At 36.7% G+C, this 23,503-nt stretch overlaps 2 protein-coding genes across 2 annotated transcripts in view; one reads left to right on the top strand and one right to left on the bottom strand.

The window, feature by feature from the left end:
* Positions 1-19,556, bottom strand: LOC139131127 (uncharacterized). The gene is made up of 5 exons (XM_070697077.1): positions 19,172-19,556; positions 13,624-13,779; positions 12,253-12,381; positions 1,773-1,910; positions 1-962 (listed from the first exon to the last, which is right to left on the bottom strand). The coding sequence occupies exons 1-5, from the start codon at positions 19,172-19,174 to the stop codon at positions 873-875; spliced, it is 516 nt and encodes a 171-aa protein (XP_070553178.1). The 5' UTR covers positions 19,175-19,556; the 3' UTR covers positions 1-872.
* The window catches only part of LOC139131125 (sterol-4-alpha-carboxylate 3-dehydrogenase, decarboxylating-like), a 14,697-nt gene continuing 10,683 nt past the window's right edge, over positions 19,490-23,503 (top strand). Inside the window, exons 1-2 of the mRNA XM_070697075.1 lie at positions 19,490-19,632; positions 21,090-21,248. Of these exons, the coding sequence (XP_070553176.1) occupies positions 19,612-19,632; positions 21,090-21,248 (180 nt within the window). The 5' untranslated portion in view covers positions 19,490-19,611. The remainder of the gene's footprint in view (positions 19,633-21,089; positions 21,249-23,503) is intronic.

Consider the following 23,503-nt stretch of genomic DNA (forward strand, 5'->3'; position numbering starts at 1 on the left):
TACATAAAAGACAGACTTCTTTTAATACAGACAGTAGGTATATATGCGTTTACATCTGAAATTTGTCTCTTCTGGGAATAACAGTATGTGGTAGTATACATACACACTCAAATATTCACAACACGCTAAACATGGATACAGCAGAGAAAAAGAAAAAAATATTCATGAAAGTAAATTCATCATTCGGACCGAAATGTCTGCATTAAAAGAATGCATCAGACGTTGAAAAGAAAGCATTTGAATGGAGAGATAACAGATAGAATGTGTATTCTGGGACAATGGACCCTGCATATAGGCCTGTGGTAAGACGATACACAACAAAAAGTTAAGACAGACTGGATTCTGGGCGGATACTAACACAATAATGTTGCCTGTCAAATACTAAAAGAGTATTATTCCAAATACGAAAAGGACACTTCGAAAAGCTTATACTGATCTGTAATAAAACGTATGATCTTCTTTCCCCCATTTAGTTTGAATACTGCAGAAATTCAGGTCACAGAATGAAAGCTGTAAATAGTGTAAATCAATCTGTCTTTCTGGCTTTTTGATATCTTCTCAAAGGTCACAGATATACTCAATAACCACAACAATCAAACTTTCTCCATTTCCTTATTTTTTTAAAAGACTGAAATCCATAAATAATTAGAAGCAAAAGTTGAACATACAAAACAGGTAATTCATATGCTGAGAGAAAAAAAAATTCACTATATGTGAAAAAAAAAGCGAAAGGAATATCCAACAAACACGAGGATGAGATTGGGTAAATATATTCAAGTACAACTGTACATGGGTATCCACTAAGTTGATGGCTGGATTTTCGTCATGGTTAAGTACAATTTATGTACACTTTTTGGACTACTTCTGCTACACTAGTAAAGACTGGTCTTCTTCATAATCCTTAAAAATTCTGCTTCGTTGATTTCTCCGTCTCCGTCTCTGTCTGCTTCATCGATCATTTCCTGTCGCAGAGGGAAGGGAAAAAAAATTAGGCCATGGAAATTACCTGTCAAGAGTTGTGCATTGCAATAAATATAATCCGCTTTGAATCTTGAAATCAAAATAATGTTGCTAATACCCAGGAGGAGTTTGCTATGATGCAATGTTCCCTGAATCATGAATTTACTGCTGTCGACAGTGTCTGTCATTCAAACACAGCTTTGTTTCCATGACATTTGAAAGAAACTGGAGAAAGAAGATAGCTTTTTACAGGGTGGACATTTGTTAAACATTTGAAAATGGCGACTTTGAAGAAAGCACAAAACTACATGTAGTAGCAACATGGTATTAAGAACATTATCTGCACTGCTTCTATTCCATGGTAAATATTAGTAAGAAAATCTCTGAAGCAAAAATCATAATACATCTATATTTTTTTTCACTTGCATAGGTTTCTAGATTTGCATCGTCATTATTCTTTTCCTGAGAAGAATGCTATTACATGATGGATACAACCTGGGCAAGATGAACACAATCCAAGCTATTTGAAAACGTATATTGTTGCATGTTCAGTGCTGGAAAATTGCCCTCTTGAAGAACCGTCTCTCTGAACAGCAATCCAATCATCACTTTTCTGAGAAACTGGTTCATTCACTGATACACTAATGCATGTTTTAAAGGAATTCAGGTCAATCTGTAAAATCGACATCAATCAACCCCATTTGATGTTTTCAACATCACTTTACCTCTCGCTTCCTGCTTGCATTCTCGCATGAACAAACTCACCCACTTTGCTCTAACTGGCACACATCACATTTTCATCTCTTTCTCACCTGGAGTTCTTCGTCTGTGAGGTTTTCTCCAAGCTCCTTGGCAACTCTTTTGAGGTTCTTGAATGAAATTTTCCCGGTTTCGTCATCATCGAATAGTCTAAATGCCTTGAGGATTTCTTCTTTTGAATCTTTCTCACTCTGCAAAGAATCAAAGAGGGGTAGTTCTGATTACTGAAGACAGTTTCAATTTTGTGCTCTCCTATACTTTCCTTGCTCAGCAATGTGTGTGTGAAGCATTCCGAGAAGGGAATTGTTAAAAAACATGTCTCGGTAATCTTAGTTACCACAGCACCACAAAACAGTACCCCTAAAATATAACAAGGAGATAGAGTGCATACATAAAATAAATGCAAAATTAGGATACAAAACCTAATAGTTTTTAGTTTTTATTTCCTAGAGATTGGTAATATCATTAAGCTATCAAATTTTTTGTAGTTTTTTGTTGTAATTTAAAGAATGGTACTCATTTTAAAATTGCATAATTGTGAGTCTTTGCATAAAGATGGTTGACAAAAGGATAGATACTCTTAAGTGGACAATCTTACATGGACGTGTAGCCTTCATATTTTAAGTAGCTATATCCCGCATAGGTTGTAATTTACACCATCATAATGGAGGCAACTGTACAATATACCAAGATCAAGTCAGTTTTGAAGTTGAAGATTTGAAAAGTGTAAACAGGCTTCCTGTCTGATGGACGCCTCTCATTTGTAGCTCTTATCAGCCTTCATACACTTACAGAGGATGATTGTTGGCCTCGGGTAATTCAGTAGAAAATGCTTTTGGCACACACAGCATCAAATGTGATTAGGGAGTTTTCTATCAGGGACATCAGTGGTTTTCACATGTAATACAGTTAGTGAAACTTATGTTCTGTATTGGCGTTAACTATGCATTACAGGAAGTGACAGCAGTTGTACCTCTGCTTAAGCATACATAATTGAATGGGCAAATCTAATGGAGCATGTTCACTGACTTCTAGAGGGTAGCTGTCAATCTTCATTTGTAACCAGAATAAAATAATGATGAAAGGATGGAGGTGCATCGGTAGATGTACATATGAAATATCACTTTAATACTTATAACATCATGTATGTACTTCTTTCTGCTAGTATATAACACAATGTAATGTAGTCATAGTACCATACCGTTGGGTGTCAATTGTTTCTCAGCTGTAACATAGGAGATGTTTACTGTTGGTGTGAAATTTCAAACATAACAGGACTGGATTTTGCCTCTGTTTATGTCATCACTTGTTGATTGTGAGTAAAGTCTCAAAAATCATGGTGTATGAAGAGGAGGGTAGCAGGAATGGTGCAATCTTGTGTATGGAAATACATGTATCACTGTACTAACTTTGGCAATCTTCAATGAATTCAGAAAATAATACACGCAAAGGTTACGCACATGCCAAGTTAAATAAAGTGACTGGTAAAAGGGACACATGCTGATATGCACTTTTGATATATCCAATGCCATTTCAATGGCTGCTCATATAAGGCATTGTCCTGTTACCACTGTCCATAGACGTGAAAAAGGTGGGTATTGCCTCAGTAATTATTAACTGTTTTGGGCTTCCATAAAGAATAAATTGCAAAACAGCTAACAACTATGTACCGGTAGTATCATAACATTGATGAGTGTGCATGTGTAAAACAAGACATATAAAATTCATCAAACCCTTACAACTCTGCACTACTGTGACTACACTGTTCTAACCCTTTCCCCAAACTGTTCTTGAAGGAGTATTTATGATTACCAAATTACATGTGAGATCAGTGTAATCTGTTAGACCATAGACCCTTGAGGGTCTATGGTTAGACTCTACACAAAATCGACATGTAAATGTACTTCTGGACAGGTGTGTTACAAAAAGTGCACTTTCAAGTATTAATGCCATCTTGAATTTCTCATTCGTAAGAAAATGTTTCATTTCATAATCCTTTGCATACAGGTCTTGACATGGCCAACATAATAAGGTTCAAAGGCACTGGAAATTCTGCTCCTCTTAATTACGAATATTTTTGGTCAATGCTTAAGTTTTTACAACAAAAGTTGAATTTGTTGAAAGTTTCACTTGATTCCCATGACATCCGTAATTATGAAAACTTAAACACAACAGTCAGCAACTTGCGTAATTTTGACAATTGAAAAGTTAAGTAAGCACCCAGATAAAAACTATTAATAAGCACTGAATGAATGACATATCATATCATATCAATGGCACTTTGGATGATAGTTTGATTTGCAAGTTAGTTGTGAATTGAGCATACTTCAAACTACATCCTGATAATTGTGACCTATAACTGAATGTGAATGGCTGAATATGTCAACATCATATGCATGTGCACCAACAGAGGAACTCTATTCTGTGATTTGATCCTGGCATGGCTTTGCAGCTTGGTCACAGCACTGTAAACTATTCATACACGCAGGTAAATCAATACCTGTGATTCCTGCAGATCTCCTCTTGTTAGCGAAGACAAAAGATTGGATTCTAGGGAATGGAATGTTCACTGGGAGTTACGGCTTGCAGCTGTTCATGCAAGAAATGTTGCCAATCACGCCTTCAGCTGCAGTTGGGTTGGTTGAACAGAACTGGCTGTTGAAACTTCACTGAGGGAAATTCATGTTTTAAGGAATTTGAGAAAATTAGCCAGAGAGGAGATTTCCTATTTCAAGCTCTTTTACTTCCTATTTTTTCCCCTTCTGATTATCTGTCAGCGCAATTATCTGATGAAAGCATATGAAATAGAACTCATGCTTTCTTTCAGACAGTATTATTTTCTTCAGCAAGAATGAGAAATGGACTGTGAAGAATGAATCAGTGAATAAATTTTACTTCATTATTTGCATGGTTTTGTTGTCCTGAAACCATTTGGTATGTGACGTACAGTGATGAACGTTCAGTCTGTTTGAACCTTACAAACTCTGCTGAAAACATCTAGGTAGCTATGCCGCTAAGTGACTGAAATATTTCCTCCTTCTTCAACATCATAAATATGGGAATCTTTCTGCACATGGATAAGTGGCAAATTTGACAGTTATGCAACTGAAATATTTCCTCTCTTAATGTCCACAGGGTATAGATCAAGGAAATTACTCAAATCGTTTTGAACAAAAATGTTGGCCTATGACGCAAGTTGTGATGAGCACTATTCTGTGTTGCTTGCTGTAAAAGTGTAATTATTGTGATTCACAGGAGAGACAGACCTGGCAACGCTGTTTGTCTTCCTAATACGGATTCTGACTTCATGCATGCTAGATTCAAAATTGAACTCTTTGACTATTCCTCTCCCCTATTCAACATGTAACAACTCCATCAGATTAAGAAAGTTTTCATGTACCTAACATTTCTCTGTCCTTTCCCTAAGGTGGCAGTGTTATTACATTACAGTGGATAGCCAAGTCATGCACATCAAAATGTCGGTTTCCTTTCCATGATCGAGTGTTAAGCCAGTTCAACATGAATCTAAAAGATGAATGTTCTATCATCAAGATGTTAATGTCATTCTTATTCTCTATATGTACATAACTTCAGTGCATCACTTGAACACAGGAGTGCAAATGATGGCTTTATATCCTTTTAACACACATCGTTTTTCATACAATAACTGCTGTCATATCTTATTGAGTGGTACATTCTCAAGTACCTTACATCATGTTTCATGCCATTAACTGGCACCAGGCTTTGTTTTTCACACTTGACATCTTTTCCTTGACGTGTCACAACAGCTGTCATATTTCATCAGGTATTATATAATATCAGTATATTGATTGGTGAAAATGCTGTGATTTGATTGCTGGAGCTGTGGAAATACTATAAGAGTGCTATGTGATATAGCACAGTTTGTACACACACTAGGTCTAAGCAGAGTTAATTCTAGGACGCGCCATTGCGCAATTTGCGCAAAAAAATCTTGAATGGCCCTCATTTCTACCTTTGATGCGCCACCAAGGGCGCAACATTTTATGAATGGGTCGGTCGATCACGCAGAGTTCACTAACTAATAGTTCGTACATTTACGTAGCTCTCCGAAGGTCATTACCTCAGTCATAGTGTGCCATGTTAAACGATTCAGTTACCCTTCGACCTTTGCCCACTACGGCATATATGGTGGTACATAGGAAGCTGGGTAAAAAGGACTGATGTAGGGGCAATGGTGTATTGGAGCCGTGCGCATGTGGTACGATCGATGAATGTAAACAACGGCTCCGGCCGCGGCCGCCGCGTTATCGTGAAAAGCTAGTCGCCGCTCAGATTTTTAACGCCAGTACTATATAATAGTTGATGAACCCAGGATGATCGGGCAGTCCCTTAAATTGAAGCGTTTGCAACGTCTATCGTCCATACCAGCGAAACGTTGAACACTGCAAGGAAAGCATTCATGCTTGGCCGGCCATATGATCGTTTTGAAGAGCAATACATAGTACAGTTTAGGTCGGACATATCTCGTTATCCAGAGTAGCCAGATCAGAACCAATGATCGTAAATTTGCTAATACATACAAGTTATGTTTAAAAGTTGATGTATCGATCACTTTATGTAGGTCGTACGGGTTACACTCTCGTGTTGTATCAGTGTGATAATTGTCGACCAGTGCAAATCGGGGGCCACTCGGAGAAATCCTACCGGTGCGCTAAGCTTTGATCATGATCGTTTCCAGTCAAAATCACAGTCCGTAGTAATTTGTGCAGTTGTTAAAGTCCGACATCAATAATTCATCACATAAGTTACGTAAACAATTGAATCAAACCAAACGGTTAGTTTGCTGCTGTCATTGTTGGGCCTATTGCGTATACGGAGCACAACTTTGCTGTAGGCTTCGTTGGTTACAGGTGGCCCGATCTCTAGTATTCTCCTTTTCTTGACTTGATAGACTATGGTATTTTCAGCAGAAAATTCAAGGGTTTTACATGTGTGATCATGACGGCCCCCGATTTTATAAAATGGCCCCCTTGGGACAGGAGTAGGGGCCCAAAGTGGCCCCTTGTTTTTACGTCCTAGAATGAACACTGTGTAAGTTAAGAGAAAAATTCTTTGAACGTTTCATGCCAGAATTTCAATGTGCTGTTTTAATGTCATAGCGGTAAACCACCAAAGCAATAGGTATGGTACTCGATTTCGACCACTCCACTGCGTATATGCACTCACTATCGCTTATACACATTTGTCATGAACTGGTCAATATCTCGTGGCTCATACCAGTCACTGGGGGTGGTTTGTTGCTGCAGTATATCATATTTGACGCTAAGCATAAGCCACATCTATTAGCACTACACGGCTTGTCTTTCACACTTGGCAGCTTTTCGATGACATGTCACAACATATGTCACGAAAAGAAAATGCTTTTGAAATGTGATGTGAAATGTGATGACATTTTCCTACAGATGTACATTATCTGAACGCCCTGGCAGAGGTTCAAAGTACTTGCCTTGGATATTGCTTTGGAGAGACGACACACTGGAGATACATGTATATGAGGTATAAAAATTTGAAAGGGTGTAATCATCGGTGCTGATCAGACCTTGAATTCAAACAAAACAGTCTCTTCTACTTTTCTAGTTTTGACATCTGAGGAAATCCTCTCTGATGTCATTCTGACTAACATTTCAAAAGCAGGAAAAACCATGGTGGGGTGGCTTTGAATTCAACGACGACGGGTAATCTTTTGATAATACTTATAGTCTAGCTTTGAATTTCTGATTGGAGTAAGCTCTGCTGGTGATATCCATCTTATCCTACAATTATTTACATTTTTTACGTTCTGTAGAATATTTCTTTTGATCGATCTGTATGCAATCTCAGTAAATCTGTAACTTGTTTTTCTTACTGATTACTTTTCCTCAAGTAAAAGATTTGAAGGTTACCACATCTTGGGACACGATAAAATTATCTCTATCAATATAAAAGGCAACGCCATAGGTGTTAGTCTATCAGTTGGTAAAAACAGCAATAATTTTCAACTTTTTCACAGTTCATTTGAAAAAAGGGAAATCTGTAATTTTCTTTGGATTTCAAGAAAGATATCTCTTCTGCGTGGTTGCTTTTGTTAATGTCACAGATAATGATACCACAATAACCGCACTGTGTTGTTCAGATAACGCCAATGGCAATGAGCCACCTGGGCCGAATCAATGATTCAGTACATGTAGCTATTCTTAAGGGTTGACATATCATCCATGTGTGAAGATAAAAAAAGAACATCAGGATAGTTGATAAAGTGCCTTCATAAGATGCAATTCTGCAGGTAGGAGAAACAGAGATCTTTCAAGGGATGCGGTCAGTCTTTTGGCAATATTTTTTGTTAATTATATATCATCAAGGCCCCAAAAAAGGCATTTGTTTCTCATCCTTACATGCTGATCTAGACTTGCCATGTTATCCTTTTTTTCATGTTCACTTGAAAAACTTGTACCGGGTTTGAAAAATGACACTGTGTTATGTATAGCTGAAAATGTCACATTCGTTCTCTGTTGGATCACTTCTACACAACAGTTCTGATGAGTTAAGTTATCACAGTCATCATGCCGGATTGTATGCACAGTATTACAATTCCATGTAAACATTCCTGATTCTTTTCATGTGTGGAGGACTTAGATCATATGAGCTAAGAAAAAAAATAAAAACCCTCATCAGGCAAAAGACTTATGATGAGAAACAACATTATATTTTTGGTATGTGGAAGTTTATCATATTGGTCAGAATGTTTAAAAAAACCCAATAATACTGTGACATGCTAGTACATATAACTCGGCTAATCAACAAAATAGGTTAAGAAAATGATTTTTGTTACCTGCAAAAAATAGTGTAAAAGCATTCATTTTCAAGGGAATATAATTTCTTTATTTTGATATTTCAGGCATTTTTACCAGAATTTATATTTACTGATTTGCCAGTTAAAAGAATACATTGTTACTTGGTATTTTCACTGGGATTTCATTTCGTGGATTTCATCCATCAGTGAAGATTGAGAAATTAAATACTGGTATATGATCAGTATCTTTACAGTACTGTGCACTGTTATAAATTTACAGTGGCTCTCACAGTGTTTTAACCTCAGTGCATGGTGATGTAAGGTTTCATTTGACATTTACTATCATGCATTGTCAGAATTATTTGAGTTACTGGTTGCATTTGAGGTGTTTCATGATAGAAAAAACAACAAAAAATAGCAAATCTGTCTTGTCACAACAACATCCCTTTGTTTTTCAATTTTCGCATATAAATGATGCATGAGCCCGTGTTTGTGCATTCACTTTTACCATGTACCTTGATATTCAACACATGGAATAAATGTTTTTTCTATATACTTGTACCGCAACATTCAACATTTCGAATAAATATCAGTATATCTCAGCATTGATATCAACAGACTGAACTGAAGGGTTGACCATACATAATGCTTCTACTGAGGTATGTATCGTAAGAGCTGATTAGAGAGGAAATGCTTTCAGAAGCCAGCACAGCTGCTGAACTTAAACTTGTTCTTCCATAAAACGATGCTGCAGGCAATACTGATACACATGAAAGTAAAATTCAATTTTTTTCACTGATCAATCCTACAGCATGCCCATATCCATTAACTACTGGGCAGTCTACAACAGACTTCATTACCCTGTAGCAGTCAGGTACAGGACTTGCCTTTGACTTTGAATAGAACTTCACATTTAACAATACATCATGGTCAACACTTAGACTTGGGTACATGTACATTAACACACTGTATTGTACTGATTTTCAAAAGAGTTAATTTCATTAGATGCTTTTTAACAGGCTGCAATAAACGTTGTGTGGGTAAATTTTCACTCTCTAACCAACCCTTGATGTAGATTGAGTTAGAGCTACGACCTTGTTCCATTAATGTGATAATTATATTATTTTTTTGCTTTAGTCAGTTCACTGCAAACAGGTGAGTGACTAATATCAATTTCCATTTTGTGCGGTAGTTTTTAAGCATGTAGTATTGGAAGCAGCCTTTGATTGGTATTTTCCCGTGGATTTGAGTTACGGCTGTGATTACTTTTCCCATGAATCTGACTACATGTCTTGATCATATTTCCTTCATTAAAGAAGAAAATACACCAATGTTTTTCCCGAGTACAAGGTTGTTCTGACTGAACTGAACAAAACCTTACATCAGAGTTTATGGACAAAATGCTGATATAGTCTTTCCATTATACCCTGTGGTCATAGCTGTTACACTGTTACCAACCCAACTTAAGTGTCTAAATTTGAAAGTAAACTCTAGCAAGAAAACACAGTACCACTAAATCCCCTAAGGGTATGCATGCTGGAGATGTAGTTTAAAACCTATCTAAGATCCATACAAACCCGTAAAATTTTATAAAATATTCAAAGTACTGTGTGATTGAATTTTCCCATCGGTTTTAGCTTTTAATATTTCAAAAATGGGCAAAAAAATACTCATCTATGAAGAGAAATTAAATGTAATGCAATGGAAGCCTACTGGGACCTGTACTCACAGGTATATGGAGTTGAACAGCTATTTGGTTGCTATAGAACCAACAGAACTGACGTCTATGACTAGTGAGTGCGTTGGACATAAGTCCCCTGAGTAGGGCATATTTTAATTGGTACCTGTGATGGCTATATCGTCATCAAATTCAGCTAATGCTTCAACACTCCTGGTATCTAGTCCTCATACATTTCTCAACATTATCATTCATAATAGTGTAAATTTTTAAGGGAACTTTCTAAATTATTCTGTTTATCATTTGACTATGTCCGATACACTGCTGTCTCAGGGCTGTACATTTTTACTGTCAATTCAATTTTGCTACACACTTCTCATATCAGAGTACCTTTTATTGATGGAGAGAGAGATTGGATCAGCAGATTGGATTCAATGATACTCACTAATTCATGAAATCAATATGAATCATACTGCAATACCGATTTGTACTTTGGAACCCGACAGAGAGAGGCTGCAATGCTAGAAATTAAACTGGTCTACTCTTCATGGTTGTAAGTTTCTCATTTATGAGTGAACATGAAGTTTGACGTGAAATACATCATTTCTGTATGAGGATTTTTCACCCATGTAAACATTTAGAAAACTAGAACCAAACATATGAACTAGTCAAATATACTCTGTCATCCACATAAAATATACTACGAACAGCTGAATGGGCACAATGTATGCACTGGCCAGGGTATCACCAGTTTTTTCTTGAGGAATCACACAATGCAAAGTTGAAGAAGTACAATTAAAAGTATCCTGGTGTAAAATCTTCAGTTTTTTTCATCAAGTTTGAATGCCATTACAAGAATTTACAATGACATTGATTTGTATAATAATATCAGTTTTCTTTGAAAATCCCACTATAAAATGCTTACCGGTATATTCATCTCACCAAAACAATGATGTACTGCAATTGATTTGCATACAAGTACTATTAAAATTTGCTTCATGTAGATGAAAGGAATCAAAGATTTCCTGCAGTCATTCATATCAAACACAACTACTGCAACACTTTGTGCCGACGCAGTACATCTCCGTATGCCATGAAAGAATGGATTCCCAGTGTCTGTACAAGATCTATGGTTGAAACCTTGAAATTTCAAACAGTTTTTGGAAATCTTTCTTTGCTCCTATTAATTCTATTAATTCAACTCAGCTTGATACAATGTTTAAGAGTAAAATGAAAGCCTTGTGTACGGTATTCTACAAATCAAATGAAAGCGGTGTGTCTCCTAAGGCAGAGTGATGTGCTAATGAAACCAGAATCTTCTCTTCGACTGTAAAAAATGTTGACGTATTGGTCTGTCTTCTATCAGGTCGACTGAATGAAATTTCAACAAACTCATAATCTGAATCAAAAAGTTAAGAATGTGAGAGCACACACCGAATGCAAGAATTACTCTCCATTTTGGATTTTTTACACTTTTAATTAAGCAGCCACCGTCATCTATGAAGACCACTGTAAAGTTGGCTGTTTTAATCATTCTTTACTCCTTGCACAGGATGCAGAGGGGACACTGTACAAAATGGTCTCACCCTTTATGAACAATTTTAATACATGGAGACAGAAACCTGGACAATCACCAATAATAACCACTATTCAGCAGACGGGAAATTAGTGAGTTATACTGCATATGGCAATTGTAATTACTACCCTGGAGACCTGATGGTGGGGCATAGAAAGCGACTCTATAATTTGCATTCTGTCTTCTCAAATGTTAACATCATTATGAAGAGACTAATTGTTTCTGTGTGGCCCATTAATATCAGTGATAGAGAATGTCCACATGGAATAGCACAGCACCCTACACTGTCATCCAGGTTTTACCGATAAATTAGGTCTCATAAGAGAATTCCTGACACTGTATAATGACTGCGGTGAAACAAAATCTCACTCAAATAGACAGCGATTTGAATCGAAACTCTAACACGTAATGGCCATGCCAGACAGATAATTACATAGCTGTTGATTAAATAATTACTCATTGACTTACCATTTTTGCGGTCATTAGCGTGACAAAATCATTAAAATCTATTGTGCCGGATCCTTCTTTATCTATATTCTGAATCATGTGCTTGATTTCTTCTTTCTTGGGTTCAAAACCCAGTGCCCTCATGGCTACCTGAAGGATGATATGAGGAAAAAGTAATGTAGATGATTGGTGGTCAGTAGTTTTTGCGAAAGGTTGAAACTCTGAAACCAAAAACTCAAACCAAAAATCATCCATAAAATGTCAAACATGAGAATATATGATCACAGGTCTGTCATGTCTTTAAGAACCCAACTAAACTGTACTTACAAAAAATGCTGACAACACAAGAGTTAAAATGTAATACAACATCCATCTATCTATACACTAGTGAGTGTGTGTGTGTGTGTGTGTGTGTGTCTTGGTTTGATTAGGGTTTAAACTTTTTCCCAGCACCTGTATAATAAACCGAAAATGAAAACTTGAAGTATCTTGAAAATTAACCTTCTATGACAACCTGTGGATAATTTTAAAGGAAGTCTCATTAGCTGCACTCATGATATTATCTTGTGGACGCTACTCTATACAAAACTGAAGACAGAGCAACTCCCATGTAGAGTCAGTCACATCTTCCTGAGAGAATCTAGCAAAGTCGCAACAAAACGTTGACAGTGCCAACCGCTGTCTTTTGAAACGCTCACGCAAGTCTCCTGGTTAAAGTAGCCTTTTGTATTCAAATATGCCACTCTACCCAGTATGTCACTCTCTGAGAACGACATACATCTCCAACCATGCTGTGCTAGATGCCAGATGTTCAAGAATATCAGTTCACCCTTGGGCCCTGACACAACATTTCATTTCCATGCCAGGTTTTGCTGACACACTTGCATCAATTTTGCATGAACTTCACACAAAAGAAACAAAGACCACGGGGGAAGTTATACTGATATATGCCATAAATTATAAAGGAGAACGTAGAAATACTCCCTTGTATATATAATTTATGGAAAAAATTGTCTATTTTTTACATTTTCTAGTATTTGAAAAAAATTGGTCATGATTGTATTGAAACCATATGTTTGCTAAAATTACAACATGCAAAAATACGGGTGCTAGGAAAAAGCTTAAAATCCTTGAGGAATTATAAAAGACCTTGTAATTAAGCTTTTGAATCAAAGTGAAACACATGCCACCAGTATAAATTTCAGATTAATGCATATGAACGTAAAAGATTTGTTCATATGGTTTTGAGTGCCACTTTTACATGCAAAGATTTACAGCTTGGTCTGTATAAATCACATGCCGTAAAATATGAATTATTGTTGGTGCTAGTGGTACGCTTAGCAACATCTGAATGTTGTTTGAAAAAGGAGAAAAAACGTAAAACGTTCTTACCTTCAGTTCTTTGACATCTATCGTTCCTGATCCCTCTGCATCAAAAAGATCAAAGGCCTCCCGGATTTCTTGTTTTTGTTCTTCAGTAAGTTCTGGTTTTGGCCCTGTGCGTTTCTTCTGGGCGCCACCCAAGGCAGATCTCTTGTACGATGATGCCTACAATATCACAAAGTTAAACATTGATATTTCAGGTTTCACATTTTTTTTGTGGTTAGAATAGTAGGGAGTCAAGAGTGATTTAAAAGAAATTTCCTAGACATCTATTCTCTGTGTATTCTCCACAATTGCTCTCATTACAGTAATCAAAATTGAAATATTTACCATAGTGTGTCAGATTTGATGTTATTACCCAAGGAATGATGAGAAACTGTTCTACAATCCTTGGCAAGGAACATTCAAAATGATGGAAGGTACTTTGTATATTCTAATGAGACTCCACCATTAGTTTGAGGGGTGGTAAGGATGGTTACTGAGAGATCACTGGTGTTTTCTTACCAGCTCCTCAGTTGGTGTACATCTAGAAGTATCTTTAACACAGTTGTTTTGACTTGTTCTTCAGGTCAAGCAATTTGTTTTTTGTTGTCTTTGGGGGATAACAAGTCAAATCATGCAGTTATCATTATTTTTTAATCTTTACAGAATTCATATTTCCCAGCAAATAGTGTGCCCTTTAACGTAATTTCTGGAAACTTTGTGTCAATTTGGGGAATTGCTGACATTTTCTTTGCGTCAGCCCTTTATGTTAACACGTGAACAAAAAAAAATTTGCTTGCGTCGAAGACAATTTGTTGGCGTCATGGCAATTCATATTACCTTACAGGGCACACACTGTCAGCAAACATATACCGTTTCAAATTGAATAGAGTGAACTGGCATATTCCTTTTAGAATTTCAGAGAAAACATTCTGTAAAAAATACTCATTAATAATTATGTACACATTTGTAACAAATGCTTTCAGTGTGACTAAAATTTCTGTAATTCCATCCTTAGCTATTATTACATACACTGACAATTAGATGCCGTAAGATGGATGTGTTTGTTTCTTGTAAGTTTTCAATGGTGAGCATATTCATTTTTCGGCAGGGTAGGCATTGGTTTGACATTCTTATTTGACATGAACAATGCAGAACAGTATTGGACACCATGATATGACCAACACTGTTTCATCTGATGCCTACATCCTGAATTGCTGTATGCAGTGTCAGCAGTGATTTGAAAATTCTCTGTTGCGATGGTCTGTTACTGTTTCACTCCTTTGGGTTGTGTTGTGTTGGGAATCCTGATTCACCAACAGAAGGAATACCAGGGATTAATAGTGACCAAATCTAGTTCTTGAGCAGTGCAGTGAAACAGCTGAACTGTTCAGTGCCATAACATAATTTCACATATCATTTGCAATGAGAGAAAAGGATAGACAATTTAACAGTAGTCACTCATTAATTCTCATTGCAAATGTATATGTGCAATTAGCATTGCAAACTGAACCCAAGAGCAAGCATCTTCTTCTACACTATGCACTTAAAATCATGTTACAGAGCACTGCAGGCATACACCCACATGCCAGCTATCAGTTTCACTCAGGGCAAGGATGATCATGATCAGATGTTTGCATAGGAACTAGAAGGCTGCATTAAAAAGCTGCACTCTTGTGGATTCATCCACTTTTTGGGAGCGAAGAGTTTATTCCCTGGTCTCTCTACAGATTCATCGGTTTGGGGTCATATACAGTTTATTCCCTGTTCCCTCAGGCCAAACTGCAAATGATGTATCTGTTACTTGATACACCCATGAAAGCCAAGACAATGATGAGAAAAAGATGACAGTGCCATGACGACCAGGTAGCTCTTTGACCACTGTTTAATGTACAGATTTCATTGTCTAGTCTGAAATTTTCACTACTGTCCATGAACTATTTTCTGATATCGTGGCCCCTATTATTTTGAGTGGTTTCCAAAGCAACCACAGTACTTTAAAACCTTTCTTTCATTTTGATTTAGACATAAACTATTCTAGACTACCAATTAAAATCATTTCACTTACTGCAGTATCAGTATCACAAATGCAGAGCCTGACAAAAGTGGGCAGATACGGAGCTAAAAAATAGATTATTTGAGCTGAATAATTTTATTTTGACAACTGACAACGATAATGAAACCTTGGGAGAATCAGATTTGCAAATTTATGCTGAGATGCATTTGAGGGGATGGTCTGACAGACATCCACTGATGGCACTTTGCTAATTACTTTAGTGGCTCCGCAATCCAATGTTTACGTTGTCGAGATTAAATTTACACCAAACGACGTTGTTCCTATCTTCCCGAAATGTTACTCTCAATCGAAATCTGTAGTAATTTCTAAAAAATTTTAAAGAAAATGATTACAGTGGAGTAATTTTTCATTAAAAAAGCTTCTATTGAAGGTTAAGAAAAGAGCTGAAGACGTTCCATCATAAGTAACACTACATTTTACAGTGAGTTGATGATATAAGACTTCATCAGACAGTCACATTTCACAAGTTGAGTTTATCATTCTGCTGAACAAAATAAAGATTTATGATAACATAGTAATGGCAATACAGGCTTTCAAAATGTTGTTTTTTTCCACTTTAAAGATCATTAGACATGGAATGCGTTTTTCATAAATCAGGTGCTTCTGCTAATTGAGGGACATGTTACCGAAGGCATGGACATTTCTTGCAAAAGCCATCAGCTAATAGAATCCATAAATTTAGAAAAGCTGCGACCTTCTTTCAAAACATATATCTAGTAAGTACTGAGGGAAGGTCATTCTCCTTGCTGTTTTGAGGTTTATAAAGTGATTTCAGTTGTGGTGGCATTGTTACACGGAGCTACCCTGTCACTGGTACTGAATGAGGCTTACCTGTAAGCCTTTCACCACCAGTTCAGCCCAATTATTATCAGAAATGAGTGTAAATTGTTCATAAAATTAGCATTTAGTTCTACGAGTAAAATAAGAAATTTGATCATCCAAACACTTTTGGAATATATACATATGTTCTAATCAACAGTAAAAAGTAAACATGTACTTCAGAAAAAATCAATCCTATTTTTTTCAGACTTTGTTCAAAAATGCTTGCACTCTTTGCCAAAATAAAACTATTGCTAAATAAAACTATTTTGTTTTTAAAGGGGAACGCATTGTCTGTTGCATTTATAATGGTATACTTATGGATCTTCAAAAGTCTCTACAGGCTACACAAGAAACTTTTGCAATATTGTTGATAAATACACAGAAAGTCAAAACAGAGGATCATTATTACATAATGAATTGGAAGTGATATATTTCTTTGTCCCATGTCTTATACATTAGTGCTTCTAAAATTTATGAGCACCAAGTTTGATAAGTGTCAGGATTAAAATAACTTCTAAAGCAGTATCAGCGGGGTGCTAGATAATGGATATGTGGAACTTGGAATTCCTACAGAACTCTGAGTCTGTTGGACAAATTCCTGTCTACTGAATAGCTATGTAAAACTGTTGTTTGCAAAAACATATAATCTGTATTAATATGATAATATAATCACAGAAAATTAATTTCACTGAATTGCAGCAGTACGAACTTAGTAGAGAGATTCAAGGTAAACTGACCATAATTATGCAGGGCTTCTTCAAGTGAAAAGTGTACATGGTCATGGGCAAGTACTGCCTGATTCAAATTAAAATGAAAAAAATCTTACTAAAATCTAAGGAAGAAACTTCTGTGATTATATATTTTGAAAGCCTGTAACTTTGTGAATTTATATATATGTATCTACAGCCACAAAATAACCAGTGTCGTATCATACTTGAAATCATTGTATCATTCTTGATATCAGAATCATGAAGAGTTGCATCTTTCTTTAAGTTTATTGTGGATATTAAAATATCTTTCAGGTCAATCTTGCGTAAATGATAAACAGAGTACACAATGCACTCCTCAATTAATATTTGGACTCTCAAAAAGCTGCACTTCTCAATCAATATTTGGACTTTCAAAAAGGTGTAACTACAGTCAGGAATTCTTGCTCAATTTTGGGTGGATTTATTGACTGGAAGAATAAATTTCAAGATTATTGTGCCCATTAGGTTCAAATTAGGTTCAAATTTCAGTAGCAGTTGAGAATGACGGTGTTTGAACACAAGAAATTCTGTACATTAATGCAATAACAATGAGAAAGGAAAACAGAACCTGAAGGTCTATTAGCAAAATCAAGCTCCCTTGATAGGCTTTGGCGTCATTGCCATTCGGCAGTCAAGGAAATGACCGACAGAAAATTTCACTAGTTTTATATACGCCTAATAAACACATTTAACCTTATAACTTTATCTTTGTTGAGCTAGAAGGATTCATTAGGGTACTTGACAGGGTGGTCATATTATAAACCCTTTTTCAATAAGGTTCATATGCCGCAATCAGGTCCAGTTGGTTAGACGAAATAAAGATAACACATCCAATGTATTTACATGTAAATTGTCTTGAACATTATGGGATCTCAAAAATACCCACATGCTTTTCACTGACTGGTCTTGCTAAGACAACATACAACATGATAATTTTAACATACCCTGTAATTCACAGCAGTGTGTTTATTAATATTATCACATCAAGGTAAGTCGCAGTAATGTCTGGGTGCTCTGTCTTTTATTGATTTTGAATGAAAATCAACATTGAGTCTGAGATACGAACACTGTTTGATGAACATCAGAATGAGACTCATGAGAGGCAAAAAATAAAAAAAAAAGTAAATCTATAAATTTCTTCGAAATGGTTCCTCGTGTGTTCAGATCGTTGAAACAGAATGAACACATCTGAATGGCACATCCAACATTTTCCGTGTCGCAACATGTTCTGACAGTGTAACAGCGCTTACTGACAGTGACAAGGGGCGCACATCAGCGCTCGAGTCTTGAATGAATGGACACACTTGTCATGCTTTTGGGCTTCCTATAATCCTAAATAATATATGGATCAGGCTAAAACTACTGCGGCTCACTAACGACTGAGAAATAAAAAAGCACGTCTGATGAACTGAAATTGTGAAATGACTGATCTTTAGTAGAAGAATATCGGCAGCAGATTTTTTTTCAAAATATTATTGCTGCAGTCAGAACAAGTACGAGCATGCACCTTTGTTGGCGAGATTCCCCAAACTACCGCTATTCCATACTCCTTGCTGTCAAATCCATAAAATACAAACTCTCCGGGTTGATATCTGTTTGAAAGTGGTTTTTTGCTGTGACAGGAATGCCAACATACACTAGGGAAAGTGGCGATGGATGTTCAAATCAATATTGGCACCGCAGCAGGTACATGGCATTCGGTTCACACGGTTGACGGTGCACTACTCAACAACCCGATCGCGATGCAGTCTTTTTGCAGAGCTCTGCAGGTCCACGTAGTCGATTCGTTTTTGGTTCAGTTGATTACTTCCACTGATTTTGCACTGCATAAAGCTATATTTTTTACCAAAGTGAACAAACTGTGTACGTCTTTGCAAAAGAAGATCCATGAAGACTTAAAAGTGTAAAAATTTCAGTCGCCACTTACCATAGTGATACTTCCTGAATCGTGACCTGACTACTATGTTTTGCTAGAAACGAACCAACCGCCAACGCAAGGTACCATGGGTATAATCATCATTGTAAGAAGCTCAGCGATTGGTGTAATAATGTCCGTAGCAATGACAAACACATATTATGCGACATCTTAAACCTATTGAATTTCCCGATTCACAAGGCTATAGAGGATCGTCAAGTATTATCAAACAGGGTATAGATACTTCATTTGAGTTTGTTAATAAAGAAATACGCAAAATCTCAATTGTACTTAGTGTTAGTTCCAGAATTTTTGGTGAATGGGCGGAAACAAATATTACAAGTAGCAACAAGATGCCCTTGTAAACATCCAATAGGAAACTCCGTTGGAAAGTTTTCACTGATGACCTTTGTCCTCAACATAAAACCCCCGGATGTCGCGCGATATTCAATATGGCTACTCGCAGCAGAAAGGTGGGTCTTCTCGTCAAAAATATTTACTTTCATCATTTCTTTACAAAGAAAAAATGTGGTACTGTAGTGTGACAGACAAGTGGAAAGCCACTGGTTTGCCAATTTATAATTTTTCTTAAAGAACTGTATTTTTCTGCAACTTTATACGCAGTGTACACCGCTGAGGCTGCTGGCCGTGATTCATTCTGCACGACGTGTGTACACAGCTACCGGTACTCTGCAGACTATTCACAACTTTTTTATTAAAAGTCATCATGATGCACAAGCATTCACAGCCGTTCGATTGTATCTAACAGAACGTTGCATAATTTTTCTAGAGATATGGTGCTACTAGTTTTTTTTACTTGTCTCGAGTTGGCGTGGGCGTGTCCGCTCAATCACACAGTCTCTCGGTGCACAGTACTGTAGATTTCCCGTAATTCATTATGATTTGTATCCTCAGAGATTCCCCAGAGAAGCCTACCAGGTCTCTCATCTGTAGACAAATTCATAGACTAGCTGTAAAAATTCTGAAAACGTACTTTTAAGGACACCATTCTTCTTAATTCTCTTTTTAAATGATTTGGAAAATTATGCAAGATTGAGAGAGGAGATAGCATTTTTGTAAAATTTTCCATTGATTGTGTCTTCAGCCATACAGAATAATGTGATGAAATGTACTAGGAGACTAGTTGCACCTGTTTTTTGAAACAAAAGGATATTGACTTTTTCCAATAGAAATTACAAAAGAAATTTGCATTTTAAGTTTTCTCAGAGAAATGAGTTCATCATAACTTGATGCCTAAAAAGTATGGCAGAACGTGACTTCCATGGGTGTTTAATGGTTATTTGGAAACTTTCACTGAAATTTCTAAACGTGCTTTTACTTGATATTATTTATCAATTATTCTGATGCTGCACATTATTACTTGCATACAGAACTGAAAAAGTTATGAGAAAAGTAACCTGCAAGGATACAAATCAAAGAGAATTGTGGGTAATTTATTGTACTGTGCAGTGGCGCTCAATCGACTTTGCTGAGAAAGGACGCCTTGATACATCATCAATCTGATTACAGTAAAAACAGATGTAGGGGTAGAGTACAGCGACGTCTTGAGGCGACAGCAAGAAAATACCGCGTAAGTGAAGACGTCGCCGTACTCTACATCTGATTTACATCAGATTGCATCATCATATATGTATTTTAATTACCGTATCATTGCAATGTATCACACATAACAGTCTGTCAGACTTTGATATTCAATCAGAATAATATTTATGTTTTGTCCTTCAAGTTCTGAAGGCCCCGATAATGTAGCGGTGCTTGGAAGACAGCCGGCGTTGCCATGATTGCCCAAATGTACCGAGAAAGCCTGAAAATGTTATGATGTTGTATTGTAAACTCTCTAATTTTAGTAATCTTTCCCAATGACTTTTTTCACAGATTAATCAATTACCTAATATATTTTTTTCAATAGAGCAAAATATGTACTGTCATTGGTGGTTGTGGCTTTCTTGGAAGACATATTGTGGAAAAGTTACTAGACAAAGGATACTCTGTCCAAGTATTTGACATCAGACAAACTTTTGAGGATGATAGGGTTACTTTCTTCACTGGAGATCTCTGCTCAGAGGAGGTAAAGTTGAATATATAAGAAATATATATATATATATATATATATATATATATATATATATATATATATATATATATATATATATATATATATATATATACACACACACACACACACATTACCAATTATCAATAGCGCTGTTCACAATTACAGGTTTGTTACTAAATATAGCTGCACATGTGACATCAGACACTTGCTTGAAATGCGCGCAAATTTTGTCAGCATCGCAGTTGTGGTTGTTGTTGAAGCTGGTAGTCTGAGTGGTTAATGTCTTTCAAGTGTGTAACTTTGCAGATAAATATTTATTTTTGCATATCAGAGAGCAATGACATCATCGCAAACTGCCATATTGCTGTATCATGTAGTTGCAAAGGACATAATCCCAGTCATGAATCATATATTTTCCAAATATCAATCGTCAAGAGAAGTATGGCAAATATTATATATTGCAAATGAGATTTTAATTTGGAATGATATTTAAAAATGTAGTATATTCATGTTTTCTCAAATGTGAAGTTTCCTGAAACATGAATTATCTTGAAAACATGATTCCCTGACAGTTTCATACTGTACATGATAAATTTTGTTGGAATATTAGCTTGTGATTGTCAACAGGGGCTGCATAGCCATGTATTTAGTATTTATATGATGGTGTACATTGTTAATTTGTTGTCAATAAGAGTATTAATACTTCCTGGCTCAAATTCGTTTTGAAAGCCATATAGCATTTGAATATGGTGCAGATTAATTCGTAACAGACAATAAAAATTTGCCTCACAACATTTTGCAGATACCAGTATACAGAATTGTAGCACAATTGACAGGTGCTGTGATCAACATTAAAGTGAGATTGCTTGTTAATATCATCTTTAAACAAACATGTTAATTTAGTGACACCTTGTAATTAGTTCCAGAGACCAGCTCTGGAACTGTTAGTTTTTGCTCACTTTCCTTCTTTCTTTCTTTCTTTCTTTCTTTCTTTCTTTCTTTCTTTCTTTCTTTCTTTCTTTCTCTATTTCCGGTTTTACTACCATAGAACATGCTATACACAAATTTTACCTCAATTACCCAGAATGCATTGCGACACGCTTATGACGTCATCGCTCAGCTCGGACGGGTTTTACGGGCATTTCTTGTTTGTTTATTTATTTATTTTTTATTTGGCATTGCTCAACTATCATATTGCGTTCAGTTATTAATAATTCTAGCTTTCTTTCGCTTTGTTTTTGTTGCTTTTTGATTTATTTTTCTCTAAATACTCGCCGTACGTGGCGCTATACTGTTTCGCCCGAATGCTCATGGGTTGAATGACATTAACAATGGCCGCGTATCGATCGCTTCGCTCGCACAGAGAGAGAAAATTAGCCTTTCCCTAAATTTACAAGCGCGGCTGAGCACATCATATACCTAGGCGAGGTGGGTGTGCTCGAAAACGATGATCAATGCAAAATTTGGACTCAAAATCGGCTGTTTTGGCGGAGAAACTGTCCGACAGCCCTGCCATGCAGAGCTAGGCATTCATAGTGAACGTACTGTCTCAGTGTCTGTCACGCACCGGCATGCGTTGGCTGCACGTAAAAGCAACTCAACTTTCCAAGATCAAACGGTCAGTATCTTGTGAAAACAGCGACATAGCAATGAAAATTGTTTTAGTCTGTGCTTTTAATCAAATGAAAATGCATGTGGCTCAATTTCAACGGCCTAGGCCCGATGTTCCTCTCGTCTGATCATCGTCGTAAATCACAAGCCTCTTTACGGCAACAACTCAGCGCTACCTGTCAAGCGATTGATTTTTGCGTAGGTCAGCTTAGCGAAAATTAGTGCTCTGGCTCGCGAGAATGTCGTCTGATAAACATTTCCGTGCGTTGTCGCCCCCGTATGTATCTGTTGCGTTTTTACCGTACATGTAGGCATTTGTAATCTGTGTACTGTAATTCCCCGGACTGCCTTGCTTTTAGTTGTATTATGGTGTTTACTTAGCCCTGCGCTGTGTGTTCCGCTACAGCTAATCACCCCGCTCTGTGGTGAGCGGGGCGATTAGCTGTAGCGAACACACAGCATCGTACGCAGGGCTAGGTGTTTACTGCTATTAGCCCTGAATATTAATATCTAAAGCACTCTTTCATTCTGCAGCTATCTTTGTCACACATTGTCTTGTTTCTTCCGCTGCTCTGGTCTCTGGAACTTCGCTTTTGCTTGCAAATGCTTTCTAGTTATGTGTGGATCTTGTCAAATCAATAAAAAAGTTATGGTTT

This window comes from Ptychodera flava, chromosome 4, assembly GCF_041260155.1.
Source record: "Ptychodera flava strain L36383 chromosome 4, AS_Pfla_20210202, whole genome shotgun sequence".
Taxonomy (NCBI): domain Eukaryota; kingdom Metazoa; phylum Hemichordata; class Enteropneusta; family Ptychoderidae; genus Ptychodera; species Ptychodera flava.

What these genes read in the sequence shown, in the direction of transcription:
- LOC139131127 (XM_070697077.1), bottom strand. An exon ending in CGCTAATGACCGCAAAAATG is followed by an intron (nt 1,911 to 12,252) that starts GTAAGTCAATGA and finishes GATTCTTTGCAG; the next exon opens with AGTGAGAAAGATTCAAAAGA. An exon ending in TCACAGACGAAGAACTCCAG is followed by an intron (nt 963 to 1,772) that starts GTGAGAAAGAGA and finishes CCTCTGCGACAG; the next exon opens with GAAATGATCGATGAAGCAGA.